We start from the raw sequence: 21,183 nt of genomic DNA on the forward strand, positions 1-21,183 counted from the left end.
CCAATCATAAACAAATACCTCTGGTGGGTTCCGAATAGAACACCAAACATACATTTTCTACGTTTGGTATTTCAAACATTCATTATAACGACTGGAGGCCCCGCGCAGACCAACACAAACACGTCCGAAGAAGACTGACCGAACTAAGAAAATGAGACAAGTCTTTATGTTCTCTGTGGAGAGAGGAAGAAGAAAACACGGGTACCAAGCACAGCTCCTCTGGCACCGAGCCACTGCTGAATATCAAGAATCACAGTTGTACTTCGTAGCAGCACCTCCCTTCTCTGCAGTCCATCTGTGAGTGAGTTATATTCCTCCAGAACATGCATGGATGAGGTGCTCGTTCAGCTGCCTCCCCAAAATACACAGAGTGGCCATCTGTGTGTGACACAGTCTTTACCACACTTACTTGTGTTTCACTTTCATCTCCCTCTCTTTCAACTTGCAGTCGCTTCGGCATCGCCATTTTTTGTTCTCATCTCTATAAAATGATCAAATTCTTTTTTCCATTTCTATTTGTCTGCTGTGCTTGGGTGCACACCGCTCCCTCTTAGCGACTCTCTTGTACGTGGCCAGTACCATCAATCTGTGCTGTTTGAACAGGTAACAAATGTAGGAGGCAATGTGTCATGGTGTGTTCGTTTCAGCTCCAGCTCCCACCCCCTCCCCACCCACCTCTTCTCCAGCTCGTGCTTCAGGAGGCTGATAACTATCTGCGCTCCTATGCTAACTAGCATGCAAATTGATGGTTTCATTTTAGTTTCTAGTTGTCGGAAGGCCTTCAATCTAGTCCATAAGTCCAACTCGACATAAACAGCATACAACTCATTGCACAATGCCTTTTCCTCCCACCCCTCTAAACAGAATAACTGCAGTGTTTGTGATTTTTGCAGCGTATTTCAGGGTGTTGGGTTTGTGGGTGCAGGATGGATCATGGTGTGGATAGTTGATAACATCTGAGAAGCGCCAGCAGGCCGATAGAATCAGCCGCCGTCAGGGGCAATGACGTACTTCATCATGCAACAGCGTTGCAAAGTTAACCATCAAGCCATGGATCCTCACAAGAGAGAGTATTCAGTGTTCGAGGGCAGCGCGCCATGAGAGTGAGGCACACCATCACCCATCCTGTGGTAATGCTGGTAGTAATCTGTCACATTGGCATTTCTTTCAGGCGGTGAAGGCGACCCATCTCTGGGGGCGGTGTGACGTGATGATACATGCTGCTTTGTGAGCTAGTGGAGTGCCATGCTTTACACATCAAGAATGATCCCAGCTGATCAATGAAACACTCGTATCAATCTGTTACTCCTTATCAGCCAATACCCAAAGCCAAGGAACGGTTCAACCCTCTTTCCAACCTCCTTCACACCAGCCTTTATCTGCATTAGGAGACACGCTTTGAGTTTCAATGCCGACAAATCAAGCAACCAAAGGAACGACAACGAATAAGCAAAAACAAAAGGCCCCTTAGTAAGAACCAAGTGACCTAACTGTTTGCATGTACAGTAAGTTCTTCCAAGCAGAGCTACGTATGCCATATGCATACAAGGGGCCTTATTCAAACATCCATCTCTGCATGTGGGTGGGCAGCCGTTCAGGAGTTTCCCCATGCGAGCCTGAGGTCACACCCTGCTCGTCCTCCTGTGACCTTCCTGTCTGCAGTTCATATATTCCACATTAATAAAAGGTCATAAAAAAAGGAAACTCTGCAGTGCAGCATACTGCATAAACAGTGTTGACATTACAAATGACGAAAAGGGGCACGATGTCAGCCGTGTGCATCCTCGACACAACCAAACAGAAATCTTCTCTTTGCATTTTTCCTCTTCATACTTCTCTTCAGTGCTAAAGTGCTGGAATAACAATACCGTAGTAGCAGCTGAGTCATGGATGACTGGCAGCTGTGAGAATGCAGAGGGTGGTATTTTTATGCCATCCTAGCAGCTGGGTCTCATATTAATAATCTATCGATCTACATGCAAATGAACCTCCGATGAAAAGTCATGACAGAAACTACCAATGTATGCCAAGAATCAGTCATTAGCCAACAAGAGAACAATGTGATCATGAGAGAAGCAGTCAAATGTACTGGCCTCAAGTCAGGATGATCTCATAGCAGAGCGGAGGCAACTTTATATCTCTACTTATGCCAATGAGAAGTTTAATGTAGGAATTCATTCAAACCAAGACTTTGCTGTCTTCATTTTCAAAGCTGATTGAATAGCAATAGAACAAATCATAATATGGCACTGGGAACACAAATTATATCCACGACGGACTGACGATTATGTGTTTTTTCTCTCTCTTGTGCCCCTCACCTGGATCCTTCCTCGCTTTCTTGTCCCTTAGAGGAGTTTGTATGTAACAATGCGGCCCCCATGTGGCCAAGAGAGGTACCTATATACACTCCTGTATTTATTTGTATTGTACTAAAAAAATGAATGGGATCACTAAGGACGTATACAGAGAACGGGAGGCTCAGGTGACTCAAGTCAAATCATAAAACTGATTTACCAATGATTTAGGTCTCTAGCAACAACACTGCTGTGGAGATCTGCCTTTTTTTGTTATTATTGTGAACATGGTTTTTTTTCATACTTGCAAGCAGTAGGCCCTTTCCCAGCGCACTACAGAACGCAGTCAATAGTCTTGAGGCAAGTATATCATACAGACATGCAGTACACATATGAATTTCTTTATAAAAATCCGACAGGTAGCCATCGTCTGGGGCCCTCTTGGACCTCCCGCAGTGAAATGTCATTTTCAGTTAAGTCCATAAAGAGGAAATACATCTTCAGAGTGAAGAGGAATTATATATTTCGTCTGCTCATTTGTGTGTGAATCCCCTTGAACTAAAACATTCAACTTAGTGAAAGGGAGAAGTTCAGGGTGACACACTCTCCTACTAACTCTCTTTCTCTCTTTTGAATGTGCACGTTGTTTTTTTAAAACAGTCCTGTATAGTGCAAGTACATTTCTTGGCTTATCAAATGTATTTAAGAACAATGTATCCAGAAACCATCAAGGCCTAAACACTAGTTTGGAACTAAGGGCCTCTCAAAAAGATAGAGGGTCTCCAACACACGCATTACCTGAATGCTTAATTACTGAATCATCACAACAAGGTGAGCCTAAAGTCTTTGGGGCAGTTGTCGAGTTTGTAATCCAGCCTTGGATAAAGTGAATTTCATTCTTTAGAAACAAGGACATGAACTTTTTTTTAATCATTAAATAATTAGATTTGACTGTCTAATAAGACAAAGTCTGCATCAGGTGTCCCTGGTTATTCGTTCTCTTGCAGGATCTGGGTTGTCAGCCTCAAGACTCACTATTCAAAAGTTACAGGCCGAAATGTAAAGTTATTTTTTACAACAGCAAACATTATGCAAGATAATCGTTGTGTAAACTGCTGTGCGTGCGTTTTTTTTACAATGATCGGTGGCTTTCAGTCAGGTAGTTTCACCCTGAGATACAAATTGTGATGTAAAAACATGTGACCAATTAAAAAAAGACACTTTATAAAAGTTTTATTTCATGTTAAACAAGTAAACATGAATAGTGTTACAGACAATATTACACAATTGTGTATAATTAATATTTCATCCCTTACTGTCGACTTAAATATGCTGCTGTATAAATTAATTTAATCACAAAGATCTTCCAAAATCACTCACAAGAACGTGGATACTGTGAATATATATATATATATATATATTTATATATTTTAGGGGTGTAACGGTTCACAAAATTCACCGCTCGGTACAGTAGAAAACTATAAATGCCAGAGAAATGTACTTGATTTTAAAACATATTTATTCATTACAACTAACATCATGAAGTTATTCTTTGACTTTGAACAATGATGGAACTATACCTGAGTGACCCGTCTTCTGGGGTGTCTTCTTAGCAACACATAAGCATACAAAACTAAAACTGCTCCTTAATATTATGTAGTATTTTTACTTACATCTTGTATTGTTACTTACATCTTGCAAAACAGATTTTTAATCTCAATGGGACTACCTGGTTAAATAAAGGTTTAAAAAAAAAAATTAAATTAAATTAAATTAATATATATATATTAATATTAATATATATATATTAATATTAATATATATATTAATATTAATATATATATATTAATATATATATATATATTAATATATATATATTAATATATATATATTAATATATATATATATATATATATATATATATATATATATATATATATTAATATATATATATATTAATATATATATATTAATATATATATACACACATAAACTGTAAACTCAAAATACTGACTGGTAAAATTGTTGAGGCATAACATTTTACAGATTTCTCTTTCAGATATAGGTTTCAATTTACACTTAAATATTAAAAGAATATTTGTAATCATTACATTTTTAAATGCTCAAATTGTGCATTATCAGATTTAATTCAGCCTTTTTTTCTTTCTTTTTTTTACTTGTTTTTATTTATAAATACTTGCATCTAACAATCGAACTCTTCTTAGAAGGGAAGTGGGTCTAAAGACTTCCTGATTGTGTCGTTCTATACGTCACACTGCAACAGGATGGAGATCATGGCGCTTTCCAAGGCTGGTATGTTGGCGTTTGTGTGCGTTTGTGTGTTTAAAACTTGGATTCCTCGATGATAGAGGCTGCAGCCAGGCTCCCATTGTGGCAGTCGGCGGGTCCCTATCAATCAGAACAGGCTTGTTAATTCAACCGTTTTTATGGATTCAACACAGAATTTGTCTTTCGTCTGTAGATTTTAAGTCGATTGGTGGCTGAGTTCGAGAACACATGTGACACTCATATTAAAAAGCCAAACACGTGTTCAGATAAACGTGACAGTACATTATGTCCTTCCAACGTGCGCAATCTTTCTAGACATATTGCTACAAATGAAGATAACATGTGACTGAAAAGAGCCCAGATGATCTTTTTCACATCATCTTACCTGTACATGTGTACGGCTGTTGCTTCCGGTTACTGATAGATGTAAGGTGCACGGGACCAAAATGATCAATTCAACTGCTGAAGCCGCTTCTGTAAGGCTGGCTGAGACTAATAGCTAGTCCTGCACTTCTCAAGCGGGTTAAGGCACAAAAAAGCAACTTTACGTGTTGATCTTCTCATAAGCTTTTGTTTTCTACCCTGCATCTCTCTCACACATGTACATTACAAAACATCACATGAATAAATAAGACTGTAGTTTTATACAGGATGCAGTTTCCAATCTAAGTCTCTGTGTACCAACATGTAACAGTCTCTGAAACAAGCTCAGTGGAATCATTGTGTGAACTGAATTCAGCGTGATCGTAAGAAACAGAGTGAGAGACAGTAAAGGCAGGTTGAACAGTGACAGGTGGAAGGGTTTGCAGCGGGGTGTTGGTGATTACAGACAGTGTGTGCTGATTGTTCTGTGCGCCTACCTTTGTGCATTTGCGTGTCGAGCTAAGATTTGAGGAGATTTTTGTTTTGTGGAAGGAGAAAGGTTTATTGATCAGCCTTTGCAGGAGGAGTCTCCGGCTGCTGGGAGATTAGCGCCGTGCCTCCGTAGTCTTGTCCCGACATCTGCCCCTCCGCCTAAAACAACAGCTACCCATCACTTCTCATTCAGCGCTTATAGAGGCGCGAGTCTCCAGTCCTGGATGAAGCTGCTGCGACAGAATCTGATCTACCAGGCAGTTTTATAAATCCCTTCCTGAACCATGCTTGAATGAATCCCTTCTTTTATAACAGAGTAAAGTCACTTCAATCATTCTTAAAGTTCAAGTAAAATCCAGCTTGGGTGTATTGCTTAAAGGAATAGTTCAGCATTTTGTGAATTATGTTTCATTTCGAGAGTAAGCTGAGAAACAACGAAGTGGTATTTTTCCTCGGCCTGTACCTCAAAACACCCATACAACTGTGACTATGGGGTTTTTTTTACACCTAAGTGTTTGTACAGATTAAAACAAACAAGATATAATATAATTACTGAGCTTTAGGGATGTTGGTAGGTGGAGGCAGACTAGCCGTTTCCCCCTGCTTTTACTCTTTAAGCTAAGCTAAGCTAAGCTAATCGTCTCCTGGCTCTACAGTAGCTTAGTGTTTAACAGACAGACACCAGAGTGGCATCGATCATCTCATCTAACTTCTCTCTTTTTGAGTCGATCATCTCTGTTCCTCACTGCATGTTTAGGTGAGTAACTTCACCACAGGCCTTGGAGACTCACACAGGCATAAATAATGACAATGTTGTCCATGATCATGTCACCTCCTGGGGGCAGCATTGCAGGTTCTTTATCCAACAATCTGCTACCAAAGGCGGGCAAGTTATTCAGTGGTGGTGAAATAGAAAGGCATGCATTAGGAAAGAACTAAGACAGCATGGGTTAAGAACAGGAGGTAAATCACAGGGATACAGCATTAATTGTTGGTACTATCCAGACAAATTCAATCATCTCCTAAGATATGCGTTAGTTAATACATGAACTCATTAATGCATGCTCTGTTCTATAAAATACAGAAGACTGAGAAAGATGAGAACAGCCCAACGTGCAGCAGAGGCAGTGTAGCAGTATCGGGCCATTTTCACCAACATATGAATGTTAAATTGGGGCAGGCATGCAGGCCGACTCAACGACAACAGAAATAGACACAATAGGGAACAGAGTAAGTTATTTCTGGAGCAGCACAAGACACATGTGACACGCAAACACATGACATGCAAACGCATAACGCATTGGGCCTTTTTCACAGCAGGGATTTTGACTCGTCATAGTAGGAAAAGCACAGGTTTTTTTTTTTTTTACCAATAACATTAACAACGGCTCTGTTCATGCAGATGTCTGGTAAACTATGGGAGAACCAGACAATGAAACTGAAGCAGCTAAATGGAATTCAGCCATCATTGATGATATTATCCACACCTGTGCTTTTCCTGCCTTGAGGATGTCAAAATGTCAAAGTCATGAAAAAAAAAGAGGCTTATTTCAAATTATACAACCGCCACCGTTGTTCCACTTCAGTATCCACAACAAACACACACTCAGCATAACACCCGATGTCTCGCTTTAACACTTACTGCTGCTTTGGCCATCAGGTTTGCCTTTTGTCTCCGCAGATCAGACTTAATAAAGCCTACAGAGGAATGAAGACAGAGAACAGGTGCATGAGAAAGTGTAATAAAATGATGAATAAGAATGATTTAATGACGGTGACTGTCCAGTAGGGGGCTCTTGTGCACAGACACATTGAAGTACACAGTAAAATACCTTCTTGAGGATTTCCTAAGACGATGTAGCAAAAATTGCAAATCTAAAGAAAATACAGAGTGTCTAACACAAAACATGCATCCTAACGTACTCTTAAACGTTGCATTGCAAAAATTATGAAAACAGCTTGGTTGACCTTTAACCTCAATTTCCACCACAGCAGAATGTTTCCCAACAAACAACCTTTGTGACTGAATATATTACAGAGAGCCAGTACTGTACATAGGGCTCTGCGGTATATCAACAAATCATAGAAGTAGGAGTTCAGTTGTGGCTTTCTCGCAAAGCTGCTCTTTTCCTTGAACCATGGCATTGACGGCCACAAGACGAAGTCCACTCATATGTCTAAATGCTGAGTAAGTTACAAAAGACGGTGAGTCAGTCTGCTGACCTTTGTAGGGGAGAAAAGTTAAAGTGTTTCTAGTACGCACAATCTGTATTGCTTCAGTGGCTACTGCATTTTAAATTAAAGTTATACATTACTCATAAACCGCTAAATGGGCCATGCAAAAAGATCTTCGTGGCTTTTTATTGCCCGAGGTGGCAACTGAGGCATGAAGTCTCACATTTGACACCTGAAAACAAAACTGCTGCCGTTTGTACGTCAGTGCTCATGTGCAGCGCTTCGGACTGAATGTTTATTACGTTTCTGAGGGACGCGAAGTTTTCCATTATTCCGTCAATGGACAACTAAACGTTTGAGGCTCTCGTTTTTCTAGAAACTTCTGCTTTGAGCTTTAACTAAAACAGTCCCTTTAGAGTGAGGAGGACAGAGGGAAACACACTCTCTTTTCCCAAACTTTAACTTGTTCAAGGAGAAAAAGAATCCTATACCGAGGGTGCTCCTAAGTTAAACTCACGTTATTGTAAAAAGGGGACATAATCATTTAAGTACATGCAACAATAAAACACATTTGTCATTACGTGACATTCTATCTGTATCACAGCATTCAACCTTGAAACCTCAAGTTACACAGTAATCGTCTTCTGCATTCTTGGAATTCGACTTTTTCTTCCCACAGGAACGTTCGTAAACTAATTACAGAAACAGTGATGAACAAAGAATTCCTGGATGTGACATACAATGTGTCTTACCTGTCATTATTGCGCCGATTAGAAGAAAAACACAGAGGAAGATGTTTCCTGGCAGTGTGCCGAAGCGGTCCATGATCTTCCCCTGGCAGATGGTGAAAATAATGCCAAACACCTGTGCATGCAGAAGACAATGCAATAGTTAGGAACACGGCTGGTGCTTGCATGCACACAAGCATTCTCACGACCGCAATAAAAGAAGGTGTTTGAAAAAGCCTGAGTATTATGGAATCAGCTCTTCAGCGGCCGTTTCACAGAAGTGAATTTGTGAATGGTGGCAGTGTCATAATTCATAAATTGTCACTCTGAAACAAGAAGGATATTTGTCTGTTGCATGTTGCAGATTTGGTGAAACTGGTCCCAGAAAGAAGGCAAATGACTCACTGATTTCTGTACAACCAGTAAAAAAACAAACATTTCTTCTCACGCTATCTCTTTGGGCTTTTCTGCATTATGATGTTTTCAGCGACACTACGCGTCATTGAGCTGCACCTGTGCTGAACAGTTGAGGAGTCCAGATGAGGTTCCCTCCGACTCTGGGTACGTCAGCTCGACTGCAAACTCAAATCCCAACGGCAGGTAGCCCGTCATGAAGAACCTGGACACACACACACACACACACACCATCGTTAATCATATAGAAGCACAAGCTGATTTAACCTCTTTTTTCTGCTAAACTACAGGATTTCTTGTACTAAATTGATCTAATTTCAATATTACAGCCAGTATTTTGCATGAAAGGGTTACATTAATGGGTTAGTGCAAAAACACACCTCCTATACAGACTCTGTCCAGTGATGTCACTTGCCTCTCCCTCTTCATAATAACTTGCAAGTCCTCTAAGGATTGTAAGCCTAAGCTACTTATCTGTGGTTTAATGGCAAAGGCGATGCCGTGCAGGAACAACAGGCCCATCCACTGAAGTGACGACAAGTCAAACTAAACGACAAGGTTCGTACATGGCAACAGCAGCAAAACACATCAGCATGAGTCACATTTATATGCGCTCCCTCTGCCTCTGGGTATTCTTTGACAATAAGAACATAGAGCCATAGTATGTATATGTCCATATAGGGTTTATGTCCATCAAGAGGAAGGGATAAGATAGTGATGCATAGAGAAACAGAAATTCTTATCAAAAACAAGAAAAATACTCGGGACAATGCTTGTAAACTGGAAAAGAAATGTTAACTTCATGAATTGAATACCAGGAATTCCTGCAGGAACGTGGAGCTAGCCACATGAATGGTGTACAATGGCTGGCATGCATGCATGTGTGGCATGTGTATCTTGTCGGCAAGCCTTCACAGACAGGGCGAACCCAATGTGGAACGGTGCCACTGAACAGGTGTAACGATTTCACAACAGCCACATAAAAGGTTAAGGCTGCATGTGAAGGTCACACTGGCAACAAGATCTGCTTTGAACTAACTTGTCGATCATTTTCAGGTGTAAAGATGGAATTCAGAGTAGCTCTACAACCTTCATTTTCATGCATTGTACCCACGTTACTGTGATACTTGTCATCTTTAACTTTTAATTGTCCCATTATTGTTTGTTTGGAATATACAGCATGGAACCAGGCCTCACTGGGAAGCAGCAACAATATAAAGTGAGTGAGCCAGATGCAATGAAGTCAATTTAATGAACTGTTAAATATGATAACGCACAACTGTGGCGTGTATCCACACATTGTTCGTTTCCCATGAGCAGGCGGCTCATCACCTCCGCTCTATATACTGAGTTTATGAAATGGGTCAGCGTGTAGAGAGGCACATCATCCTCTTCGATCATCTTTGATTCATGTTGGTAAAAAAAAAGCTGTGGTGAGCCTCTGTGTATGAAATGTGCAAATAGTTCGAACTTAAAATGTGATGTTATTTAGCTCACTTCAGCTTGCTTACTTAAGATCAAATCCATCTTGAAATACATTTTTGGTTGCAAATATTTCTTTCTAAATTTTTATTCGGTTTTCTGTTCCTTGACTGAACAAATTAAGTGTACAGCAAAAACATCCTGAGATCAAAGCACTTCTATACCCAAAAAATAAAGAAATGAACGAAAAAATACCCAAGCGCTCCAGCGGTGATGAAGACCACCCAGAGGTGTCCCAGATTGAGTGTAGCAGCATAGACCATCATCCCCACCAGAGACATGAAGTACACTGCGAGGGTCGTCTGCCTGGAAAAACACATGAAAGACATCAAACAATGAGCACTATAATTCATTATCATGGCAAATTCAGAGTACTGCTGAATAGGGTGGACACTGCTGTCACTCCACAGCCAAAAGGCCCACAAGGTCAGTAAGCTCGCTGCTGGAGCAGCATGCTGCACCTGGATAAACAGACAGAGTCCTGACAGCCAACACAAAAACACTCAACAAGATCTGCAGCGAGATGAGAAGCAGAATGACAATAAACAGATAAGAAAAGAAGTTGGTGCAGCTGCGTAATGTCGGATACAATCATGTCAAAAACAACTCTGCGTCCTTCAGGAGGAAAGAATGCTCTTCTTGTACTTCTCCTTTCTGACAGTCGCCTTACTTGTAGGTTTTAGTTTTGTCCAACCAAATGCCGCAGATGAGGGAGCCGACCATCCCCGCAATGACAATGGTGAGTCCAATCCTCCCAGCATTCACCTCTTCTCCCTAAAAGGGCCAAGGAAGACGGGACACAGATTAGTGACCTGATGGTCAATTGGAGTGAGTTTCTACAATCTACGTTTTTCATTTCTCTACAAAACATACTGATGTGAGAGTAAAATCGAACCAACAGCTTCAGAAGGCAACATCATTCATCAGAAAAAGTATTTGCAATGCAAAATATGACAGCTGAACCAGCTTTTAAAGTCTTGTGGGAGGTGTAACAAGGGTTTGGGTAATACAGTAGATAGTAACACTGTGCTTTATGTATATCCACATAGAGACGCAGTAGGCGGGACTTACAGGGTAGCGCTCGATGATCATGCGGTTCAGCAGGGTGCTGACAGCATAGAAACAACCCACGTTCAAACCTGCGAGTTGGGAAATAATGTCAAACACCACGACCCGCAGGACAAAAAACATCTTTCATAACATTTACTTCACGGAATCATTGAGCGGACTTTCCTTCAGCGAATTACGAAATACTGTAAAGTCAGCAGTCGAAGGGATTTTGGTTTGCAGTCAAATTAACCTAAATCAGGCTGGTTTCCAAAACAGAGATCTGTCCCACACCAAGGACTTCTATAAAAGGACAGGACAGCACTCAGTGTTTTTGTCCTTGAACAAAAGAGAACATCTGCAACTCAGACATAACCTGCACAGGAAGAACATTCCCCCGCATAAACAAGCACCTGCAAATAACTGTGTAAATACGTTAAGTTGACAACAACAAGATATTCAGGATCAGCAGCTGCAGCTCAGTTAAACATACAGCGACAGGTGGAGCTGAGGCCTGCAGGGCAGAGTTACAATCGCAGGTAAATCCGATCGCGCCGGACCAACAAGTTACTGAGGCTCAACAGAGGGAGAACTCAATCATACAAATAACTGAAAAACACTGGAGGCTACTGTCGGTATATGTGATGTCTGAACTGCATAGTTATCCTAAAAATTATATTACAAAAAGACAGTAGGACAGAGACAGTAGGACAGAGACAACACGCAAATATATAAATATCCAGACGGCATCAGCTCAAGGCTCCTCAAATCCTGCGCAGACCAGCTGTGCGGGATAGCGGAGCACGTATTCAACTTGAGCTTGAGGTTGGGGAAAGTACCACAGCTATGGAAGACATCCTGCGTGGTACCGGTACTAAAGAACCCGCGGCCCAAGGACCTCAACAGCTACAGGCCGGTGGCGTTGACATCCCACCTGATGAAGACCCTGGAGAGGCTGGTTCTTGCCCATCTCCGCCCTCTGGTGAGTTCATCCCTGGACCCACTTCAGTTCGCCTACCAGTCCGGTATCGGGGTGGATGACGCAGTCATCTTCCCGCTGCAGAGATGCCTCTCTCACCTGGAAAAGGCTGGAAGCACTGTGAGAGTCATGTTCTACGACTTCTCCAGTGCCTTCAACACCATCCAGCCTTTGCTTCTGAGGGACAAGCTGGAGCAGACCGGGGTGGACCACCACCTCACCGCATGGATCCTGGACTACCTCACCAACCGTCCACAGTATGTGCGGATACGGGAGTGTGAGTCAGATCGGGTGTCCTGCAGCACAGGGGCCCCACAGGGAACCGTTCTGGCTCCATTCCTCTTCTCCATTTACACCTCGGACTTCAAACATAACTCTGCCAACTGCCACCTGCAAAAGTTCTCTGACGACTCTGCAATCGTCGGTCTCATCTCCGCCGATGATGACAGAGAATACAGGGAACTAAACCAGGACTTTTTAGGATGGTGCCAGCGGAACCGCCTCCACATCAACTCCAGCAAGACCAAGGAGCTGGTGGTGGACTTCCGCCGGGGCAAACGCCCTCCTCCGACACCGGTGAGCATCCAGGGACTGGACATTGAGGTCGTGAAGTCGTATAAGTACCCGGGTGTGCACGTGAACAATAAACTGGACTTGACTGACCACGCTCACGCTCTTTATAGAAAAGGACAGAGCAGACTCTTTCTGCTGAGGAGACTGAGGTCTTTTGGGGTGCAGGGAGCACTCCTGAAGACCTTCTTCGACTCCGTGGTGGCATCAGCCATCTTCTATGGAGTGGTCTTCTGGAGCAGCAGCATCGCGGCAGCTGACAGGAGGAGACTGGACAAACTGGTGAGGAAGGCCAGCAGCGTGCTGGGGTGTCCACTGGATACTGTGGAGGTGGTGGGAGACAGGAGGATGATGGCGAAGCTCTCATCCCTGATGAGCCACGCCTCCTACCCCATGCAGGACACTCTGGCAGCTCTGCACAGCTCCTTCAGCCACCGGCTGATTCACCCCCGGTGTCTGAGGGAGAGGTACCGCAAGTCCTTTCTCCCCGCTGCTGTCAGGCTGCACAACAAACTGCTGTCGGTAGACTACTAACACGCTGAACACGAACACTTTTAACATTTTAACACTTTAATTCATTCACCTGGTGCAATATCTTATCTAATCCGTGCAATATCCAATACGTTTAAGTATTTATCTTATATTTTTATTCCGTCTGTATATTCTGTATATACTGGTATATTTAATATTCTTCTTTACCGTCTTATTTTATTACTGTTTCACTGTTTACTGTTTAGTTTATTATATTACTTGATTTTTATCTTTAATTTTTTACTTGTGGGCAATGCTGCTGTAATCCTGTAATTTCCCCACTGAGGGACTAATAAAGGATTATCTTATCTCTTATCTTAAAACGCTTGACTTTTAGGTCACATCGATTGTTCGTTAAACATTGTCAGACTATAATCAAACTTTGAACCTCCCCGAGACACATTCACTCTCGTCTCTACGAGTCGGGAACAGTGATTTCTATGAGACTTACTGATTTGATGAACTTGTTGTTTGGGGGGCTTTCTTGAAAAAATCAATTCGTTGTTCAACTATGGAATGCCATTTCATTCAACATTACATAATTACATGAATAAATAGGGCTATGAAATAAATAAATAAAGACAATAAATATATACTGTAAATATAAGTACATAAATGAGTCAATGTAGTTCAATATATAACTACGTCTTTGTTTGAAAAAAGGAAATTTATAAAGGACTACTTTTATTTATTTATTTCGGGAGACTTATTTCCTTACGCAGCATTTATTTCACAGCTCATTTGATTTCCGTCGCTATATTCAAACAAATGGGATGCGGTTCTCTCATTGAGTCAGATCAAAGCACAATAATTAGTTTAATGTTTTTCTCAAAGCCTCACTTTCAGATGAAAAAAACCCTCTAAAAACCCCACCGTGCACGACCTGCTCAGCACCATGTAACAGACATGCAATGTTAGTGACTAGCTGGTGAACACAGTGGAGCATTTAGCAGCTGAAGAGAAAGAGCTTTCCCTCAGAAGACCAAAAGCAGAGCTAAAAAGAGAGTGAACATTGGACCGACATCCATCAGATGACCATGAACATGACGTCACATGAATGATAATGTCTGGAACTTCTGGATGTGTAAATAAGCGACTATTTTCGAAACAATTAAAATCCGCAGCACAAACAAATGACTCGGCTATCACTGTGGGAGAAAGGTGATGACTAACCGTACGTGACGATGAGGAGGTTGAAGGGTCTGTTTCGGAGAAGCCTCAGAATGGAGGCGGTGTAGGAGTAGTGCTCTGGCGGGATGCTACGCGCGGTGGCCTGGGCCTGAGTCGGAGGAAGTTTAGGACGCTCCTGGAAGACTGACGGAGAGACCAAAACCAATGTTGAATGCAGCGAACACACATAACAGCAGCTGCAAACTCCACACTCACGCATATAAATGATTCATGCCTTTGGGAAGCTCTTCATTACAAGCTCATGTTGTTCTAATGGACTCTGTTCAAACCTAAAGAGCTTTCGTTCAAATTATCGATTTATTTTCACTTTGGAGCCACAAAAGGGGAAATTCTAAAAAAGGGGAATATTGAGTACATTAAGGTTACTGTTGGACATCATGTTTCTCCACTTTACACGAGGAGAGAAGAGTACAAACTGAATGTGAGAGGGACATGGAGCCCAGCCTTGGAACAGGACACATTCAGACACAGCTGGACAGGTCCAGACACGTACAAGCTCAACACACCATCTTTCGGGGGCGACAACTGTGACGACGTGACCCGTTCCCGTTTCTCTGCTGCCTTCGGGCGTCACGAGGAAATACAGATGTCCGTCTTTGTGGTTCTTGGAGCTGAAACCAGCCGTTTCCAAATCAGACTTGGGAGTTTGTGTTCAGTAACCGGGTCGCACTAATCCTTTGAGACAAACCGACTCTTTGGCTAATTAATGATATCAGCTACATCTCACTGCATGTCGTTGTAATTCAAAAGAAAGAAGAAAGACGTTTTATTCAAATACTGTACATTTCTTTGAATTGTTTGTGCATGCTAATCTTTCTTTACCATCCTCCGGTAAATCCCCTCATCAGTCAACCAGATCCACTCATATCTTTCTATGTGGTGAACTTTGGCTGGCAATTCGTTTGGAGGAAGATAGCAGCCAAAACGTCTTCTCTCTCCACACTTTGCACATTCCTGGGACTTTGTCTGCCCTGCTGACTCACAGGCCTGTTGCGGGCCCACAGATGGCCCTGCCAGCAGGACAACCCTCACACATGGCATCTTGCATGCATGCGCGAGGGTGCGCTATGTGTGCGAGTATATGCGTCATATCATGAAACCACTGTGGCCAACTGGTGAGAACTATCGCGCTGGAGTAACTCAGAGAAGCAAAAGTCACATCCATTTGCCCAATAGAATCTGTCACATGACCAAAAGTGGGTGTATTTCAAATATCCATCCGTCTTTCTCTTGAAACAAAGAACACTGACAGTTTGTCTGACTGCTGTACGTGGTGCCACTATGAAATGCCTTCACAAGCATGCTTTTGTGTTTCTGAACGCTTACGAGCGCAGCCGCCCCCCCCCCCCCCTGTCCCGACAGCTTGTTCATGAAACTGGTTTCTCCTCCCTTACAACTACCCAGCCTATACTGTTCTCTGTAGAAGAGCACTACATACTTACAACCTCCTTTGTAATTGCATTCTGCAGAGACATTTGATTGTTTTACATGTATGCCAGATTGTAAAAAAATAAGGATAATCTGAGCCCTGGAGGTACTGGTCCCGAACATTGAATGAAAATTCTTTGATTGACGCAATTAGTCTGTTTTTAATTGTTGCTGTTTTTGTTTTTTAAAATCTGTTATCTGTGTTTTTATGTGGTAAAACTTTTACGATGCCATCTTGGACAGGACACCCTTGATGAAACCTCTCAATGAGATAATCCCGGTTGAATAAAGGTTACATAAAAATAAAAATAAATAAATAATTCTGACGAATCTCCCTCCCTATGATTCTAGTCTTCAATGAGAACAGACAGAAAAACAAGTGTGATTTTCAACAATTAAAACTATAAACTCTGAGGGAATCGTTGGGGAAAAAACAAAGAGGGTCAAAGTTCATTGGCAGCAGATATAAAGCAGACTAGAACTCAGCATTTTTCCAAGCAACTCACATCCTCTTAGTCACGTCTGTCAGGTCACGCCAGTTCCTTTTACCAGAAAATGTCATTTTCTGATCACAGATCCTCCATTTCTAATATATCTAAAACAAACATATACTTGACAAAATAATATACCGTTCAGTATGCTGAAGCACTCACTTTTGTGCCTGTACCCGAGACATTGCTCCTGTCCTTACTTGTACCACAATAGTAACTATTTTGTGGATTTCCCCTTCAGAGAGGGCTTTGTGTTAAAAATAGCAGTTAAATCCAGTTAATCTAGATTTTTATGTAAATCCAAAAACTGAAACTAGCCGTGCAGAAAGTTGCAGTCTTATCTGAGGGTTTAAGATATCCAGCACTGTCTTCGTAAGTAATAAAACACTCGTTTTGTAATGTGGACAAAGCCTTTATGCGCTACAGGACAAATCTTACCGCAGACAACAAGGATGAAGAGTAAGGTAGCCACCCCTGCTGTGATGTAGAACATGATGCTGATGTGGTGAGCCAGCTCGTCCATGTCGTCCACGTTAGGCACCAGCATGGGTGGCACAAGGAACCCGATGGCAATACCCAGCTAGAAGACAATCAATGCATATATCATGAATTAAAGACAGTTTGTTTCATAAGTAATATCAAATCAAGGACGCCTTAGTGCCAGATATTTTCTATACCACAACATGTATTTAGGAGCTATTATTTCTTGTTTTGACAACAATTAAAGTATATATTATAGTAATTTTATATTATTTACCGGTTTAACTGTACATTTAATAACCCAATTGGTCTTTAAAAAGGTAGCTGGGAGCAGTGTGAATTTAACAATCAACCGATATCTTTATTTAATTGTCAGTGCTCTCATGAAACATACCGCATGAAACTCTTTGCCAACAAAAAACTACTTTGAATACATCTTGTCTTATAACTACCAAATCAGGTGGCTTTATGTTGCAACAGCATCTATGTCATCGGAATAATTCAACGCAGAACTTCACAATTGTGAAAGTGTTTTTACATTTAAAACAGCAAAAAAAAAAGAAAGTACAGGGAGGTTTCAGCAAACAGTTCACACAATTTTCTCTGGACTCTCGCACCGAGACACTAGAAGTCCTATGTGACTCTGGCATCCAGCAGAGCTGCATAATCGACAGACAGCTGCCTCGCTATGTGGACCCTGCTATTAAATGAGACATTCAGACAGACCTGGTTTCCCACAACTCCGATGGAACAAGCCGTGGAAACCTCTTTCTCTCCAAACCACACTGAGGCGAGGTAAGAAGGAATACCAAGGACGAAGACGGTACCTACTGAGCACACAAACTGGCCAAAAAAGGTGACTGGGAACAGATTGGGACCGGCACTACCAATCTTAATCCAAGCACCAATGCAGTTAAAGGCCGACCCAACATATCCACATATTGATCACCTTCAGTCCCGTCATGTGATGTCAATGTAGGAAATCTTCCAATTACCTGGTGTTACCTCTGTTTCCTGTTCGATGAACAAAAAAACAGGCACGTTTATCTGTTGAACTTTAAATAACGAATTTAAAGGATTTTCTGGATCCAACAACAGGTTTAAGTTTCCAAATCTTTGCGATTGATCATACGGATCTCTGTACTGTTGAGGATAACACCTCGAGTATTTCTTTCCGCCAATTATTTTGTACGCCTGCTGTTTAAAATGTAGAATTTTACTTTTTAAGTGTAATGTCTTTGAGGTATGACTCACTTTCACTTATATTGTTTCATAAAGACAATTGAAGAGACTAATATGATGACATGTGCTGATATAAAAGGCAGGAAGGATGCAATAAAATAACCTGTGACACAACCAAACTGAGGCCTCTTTGTTCAGATGCACGATATCTAGTCCGGTGAATTATTATCAAGTCCTTGAAAATTGTTTGTCACGCACAAATGACAGGAGACAAGTAAAGTGCATTTCATTTGTATTGCGCCAAATCAAGTCTAAACTGTATTCTTTAATACGTCTTGGAAAAAGCTTCTGATGTGAAGAAAATAAGCTCCGATACCTCCGAGTATTCAGGCTGTCTGGAGGTGTCCGTGAATAGTATGAAGGGAAATGTATCAAGGCGGTTTTGATAAGCCTGTCTAAAGACCAAAGCGTTGAATACACAAAGATCACAAGTAGAAACCTGAGCAAAACTACAAAACTACACCCAAAAACCCAGTTTGTGCTCTGGCTTACACACAGATAATTATCCACTCAGCGATGACTTCTCAGTGACATTTTACTTGGAGTTGTTGACTCAAGTGTTGTTTGTTTTTAAATGCGATGCTGGAGAGCTCACAATAACAGCGGCACACGATGCTGCTCTTTGCACTCTTGTCTGCTTTTTTTGGCTGCTCATGTGGATTTAAAAAAGTGCCCCATGTTGCCTCTAATTTAAGCAGAAAAACACAACAACAGTTACTATTCTGTATTGTGTATACAGTGGAAATAAGTCAAATTAGCATAGAATTTTGCGTTGTTGATTTGAAGTGACCCTCACAAGTCACAGTCAGCGATCCAGAAAACAGTTTCCACAGGTAATGTCCTACCGCACTGGGCGTTTAACATGGATAAACGGCACCAAGTTCAGCCATACTGGTCTGGTCAGTTTTTTGGACATACAACAAGATTCTGCCCTCCTTTTTTTTGGCTATCACACAATATTTGAAGACGTCAAGAAATCATTTTTCAAACATGTGTGGAGCGGCCTTGCCAGAGGGACCTGGGGACCTCCGGAGCGGCTCACGTCTTAAAGACATACCTTTTCAGTCTAGTTAAATTAGATTATTCCCTTGCTGCTTTTTGACTGCCACTATGATATTGGTGATTTACACAAATTGGGATCCTTTATTAGTTTGTTTCTTACAGACATCTTGTTTACATCTAGGTTTTCCTTTTTGTATTACCCTTTCCTTGGTCACTATTTTCACCATAAATGAGGGCAAGTAGATAAAGGTTAGACCACCTGAGGACAAGTTTAAAAGAGAGGTTGTTTCTGAGCCTTTTCATCCCTGTGTTTAATGCTGGTAAATGATACGTGACTGTGAATTGACTTAGTTGTATGTGCGGATAGATGTTTAATGTATACATAGCATTAGATAAACTTCATCTCTCACTGTTACAATATCTTCATGGAAGGGGATTGAATCAAGGTACACACTGGTTGTCACTTCTTGCTGGCTGGTTCACTGCCTGCCACTCATTCACTCACATTCTAAGCAAGCAATGTTGTGGCTTGAACGCACCGGGCGCCTGAAGGTGCGTAATTACGCAAACGTTCCAAATAGATCTGGAATTGTCCGCATGATCGCTGGTTAATGGGGCTATTGCATGACGTTTAATAAGTGATCAAGTAGGTGAAGAGAGATCTTGGCCTATTTACTGACTTACCTGATTCCCGAATACTCCGATGGAGCAGGCGGTGGACACTTCCTCTGAACCGAACCACACTGACGCGATTCTCGACGGCATCCCGAGGATGAACACCTGTGCGAAGGAGCAGCACAGCTGTCCCAGAAAGGTGACGGCGAACAGGTTGGGTTTGACACTGGCCACTTTGATCCATGTGCCTGCACAGTTGAGCGCAGTGGCCACCAGCGCGATGACCCGGAGCCCCTTTTTGTCCAGCAGCCAGGTCACCGGGAAGATGAAGGGAATGTACGTCAGCATGTAGATCATAGACATCCAGTCTATAGTGAAGGCATCCACGTTGTAGAACTTCATGAAAATGTTGTTGATGATGCCGTACTGTATCCATTGGAAGGAGTTGCACAGTGAATATGAGCTGAACAGGAGGACAATCATCCAGCGCCGTTTGTACAGGCGGGTGGGTTGCAGCGCTTCGCGGCCGTCCAGCTGACTCGGATTGTCGGCGCGCGGCGCGGCGTCACCCGCTTCCAGTTTATGGATCTCCAAGTCCGTCTTGGATTGATCCGCGTCAAGTGCAGCGTCTCCTAACGGCACCGCTTGTTCCTCGCTCATATTAACGCAGTCTGCTAAATATACTCATGGAGTATGAACTTTCCACTGTGGGGTTGAGTGGAACAAACACAACAAACTTGACAGAAAGTGGCTGAAATTCGCCCTGTTTCATGGGTAAATACTTAACTTCCAGCACTTTCTGATCTGTTAACAGGCCTACAACTTCATGTTTTCATATTAAAGAAGTTCAAACTAAATCAGAGGCAGTTTCAAATATCCAGAATACTTAGTTAGCAAGTAGGGAGGGCTCTTCAACTTCCAGTTTCAGCGGCATTTCCTCCCCGGTTTGAAGTTCCGTAGTCGGATTTGCGACCGGAGCCTGTGAAAGTTCAATAAATTAGAGTGACAGATATTATAATAAGTATGATTCTTTCAGTAAGGAGCTTCCGTGTATTCACACATGTCAGAACGACTCTCCACCAGGACCTAGAACTACTTTGGCATTGAACAAATCGCTCAAATAGGGGCGGAGTTTCAAAGAGTGTGCGGAGTTTCAAAGAGTGTTCTCTGTGGTCTCGAAGCAGCCTGCAACACTGAGATAATTCACAGATAATTCACATTTGTACACCTTGTAATGGACTTCAGCCTCGGCCATTTCTTCTCAGACATAAACTCTGTAGTGGAACACTCCTTATTATTACTACTTCCAAGTTTAAAACAAAATGCACATATTAGGTTATTTATTTCGCCCACTTTCGCCTAATAATTAT

The 21,183-nt window shown here is 41.9% G+C and overlaps 1 protein-coding gene across 2 annotated transcripts; it reads right to left on the reverse strand.

The window, feature by feature from the left end:
• Positions 1 to 4,314: 4,314 nt before the first annotated feature.
• flvcr2b (FLVCR choline and putative heme transporter 2b) lies at positions 4,315 to 20,878 on the reverse strand. Of its 2 annotated transcripts, XR_013772880.1 has the most exons (11): positions 19,883 to 20,878; positions 16,913 to 17,054; positions 14,538 to 14,678; positions 11,309 to 11,376; positions 10,908 to 11,011; positions 10,433 to 10,543; positions 8,855 to 8,960; positions 8,366 to 8,477; positions 7,081 to 7,136; positions 5,444 to 5,597; positions 4,315 to 4,703 (listed from the first exon to the last, which is right to left on the reverse strand). XR_013772880.1 is itself a non-coding variant. In XM_079290978.1 (10 exons), exons 1-10 carry the CDS (start codon positions 20,471 to 20,473, stop codon positions 4,638 to 4,640), a joined length of 1,497 nt encoding a protein of 498 aa, XP_079147104.1. In that variant the 5' UTR covers positions 20,474 to 20,878; the 3' UTR covers positions 4,315 to 4,637. The 2 variants fall into 2 exon arrangements, 1 of the variants encoding a protein (XP_079147104.1); XM_079290978.1 differs by lacking the exon at positions 5,444 to 5,597.
• Between the last annotated feature and the right edge of the window lie 305 nt (positions 20,879 to 21,183).

This window comes from Melanostigma gelatinosum, assembly GCF_949748355.1.
Source record: "Melanostigma gelatinosum genome assembly, chromosome: 19".
Taxonomy (NCBI): Eukaryota; Metazoa; Chordata; class Actinopteri; order Perciformes; family Zoarcidae; genus Melanostigma; species Melanostigma gelatinosum.

What these genes read in the sequence shown, in the direction of transcription:
- flvcr2b (XM_079290978.1), bottom strand. Translation starts at nt 20,473, where the DNA reads ATGAGCGAGGAACAAGCGGTGCCGTTAGGAGACGCTGCACTTGACGCG. An exon ending in TCCTCAACTGTTCAGCACAG is followed by an intron (nt 8,478 to 8,854) that starts GTGCAGCTCAAT and finishes CTGCATGCACAG; the next exon opens with GTGTTTGGCATTATTTTCAC. An exon ending in ACCTGATGGCCAAAGCAGCA is followed by an intron (nt 4,704 to 7,080) that starts GTAAGTGTTAAA and finishes TCTGATTGATAG; the next exon opens with GGACCCGCCGACTGCCACAA.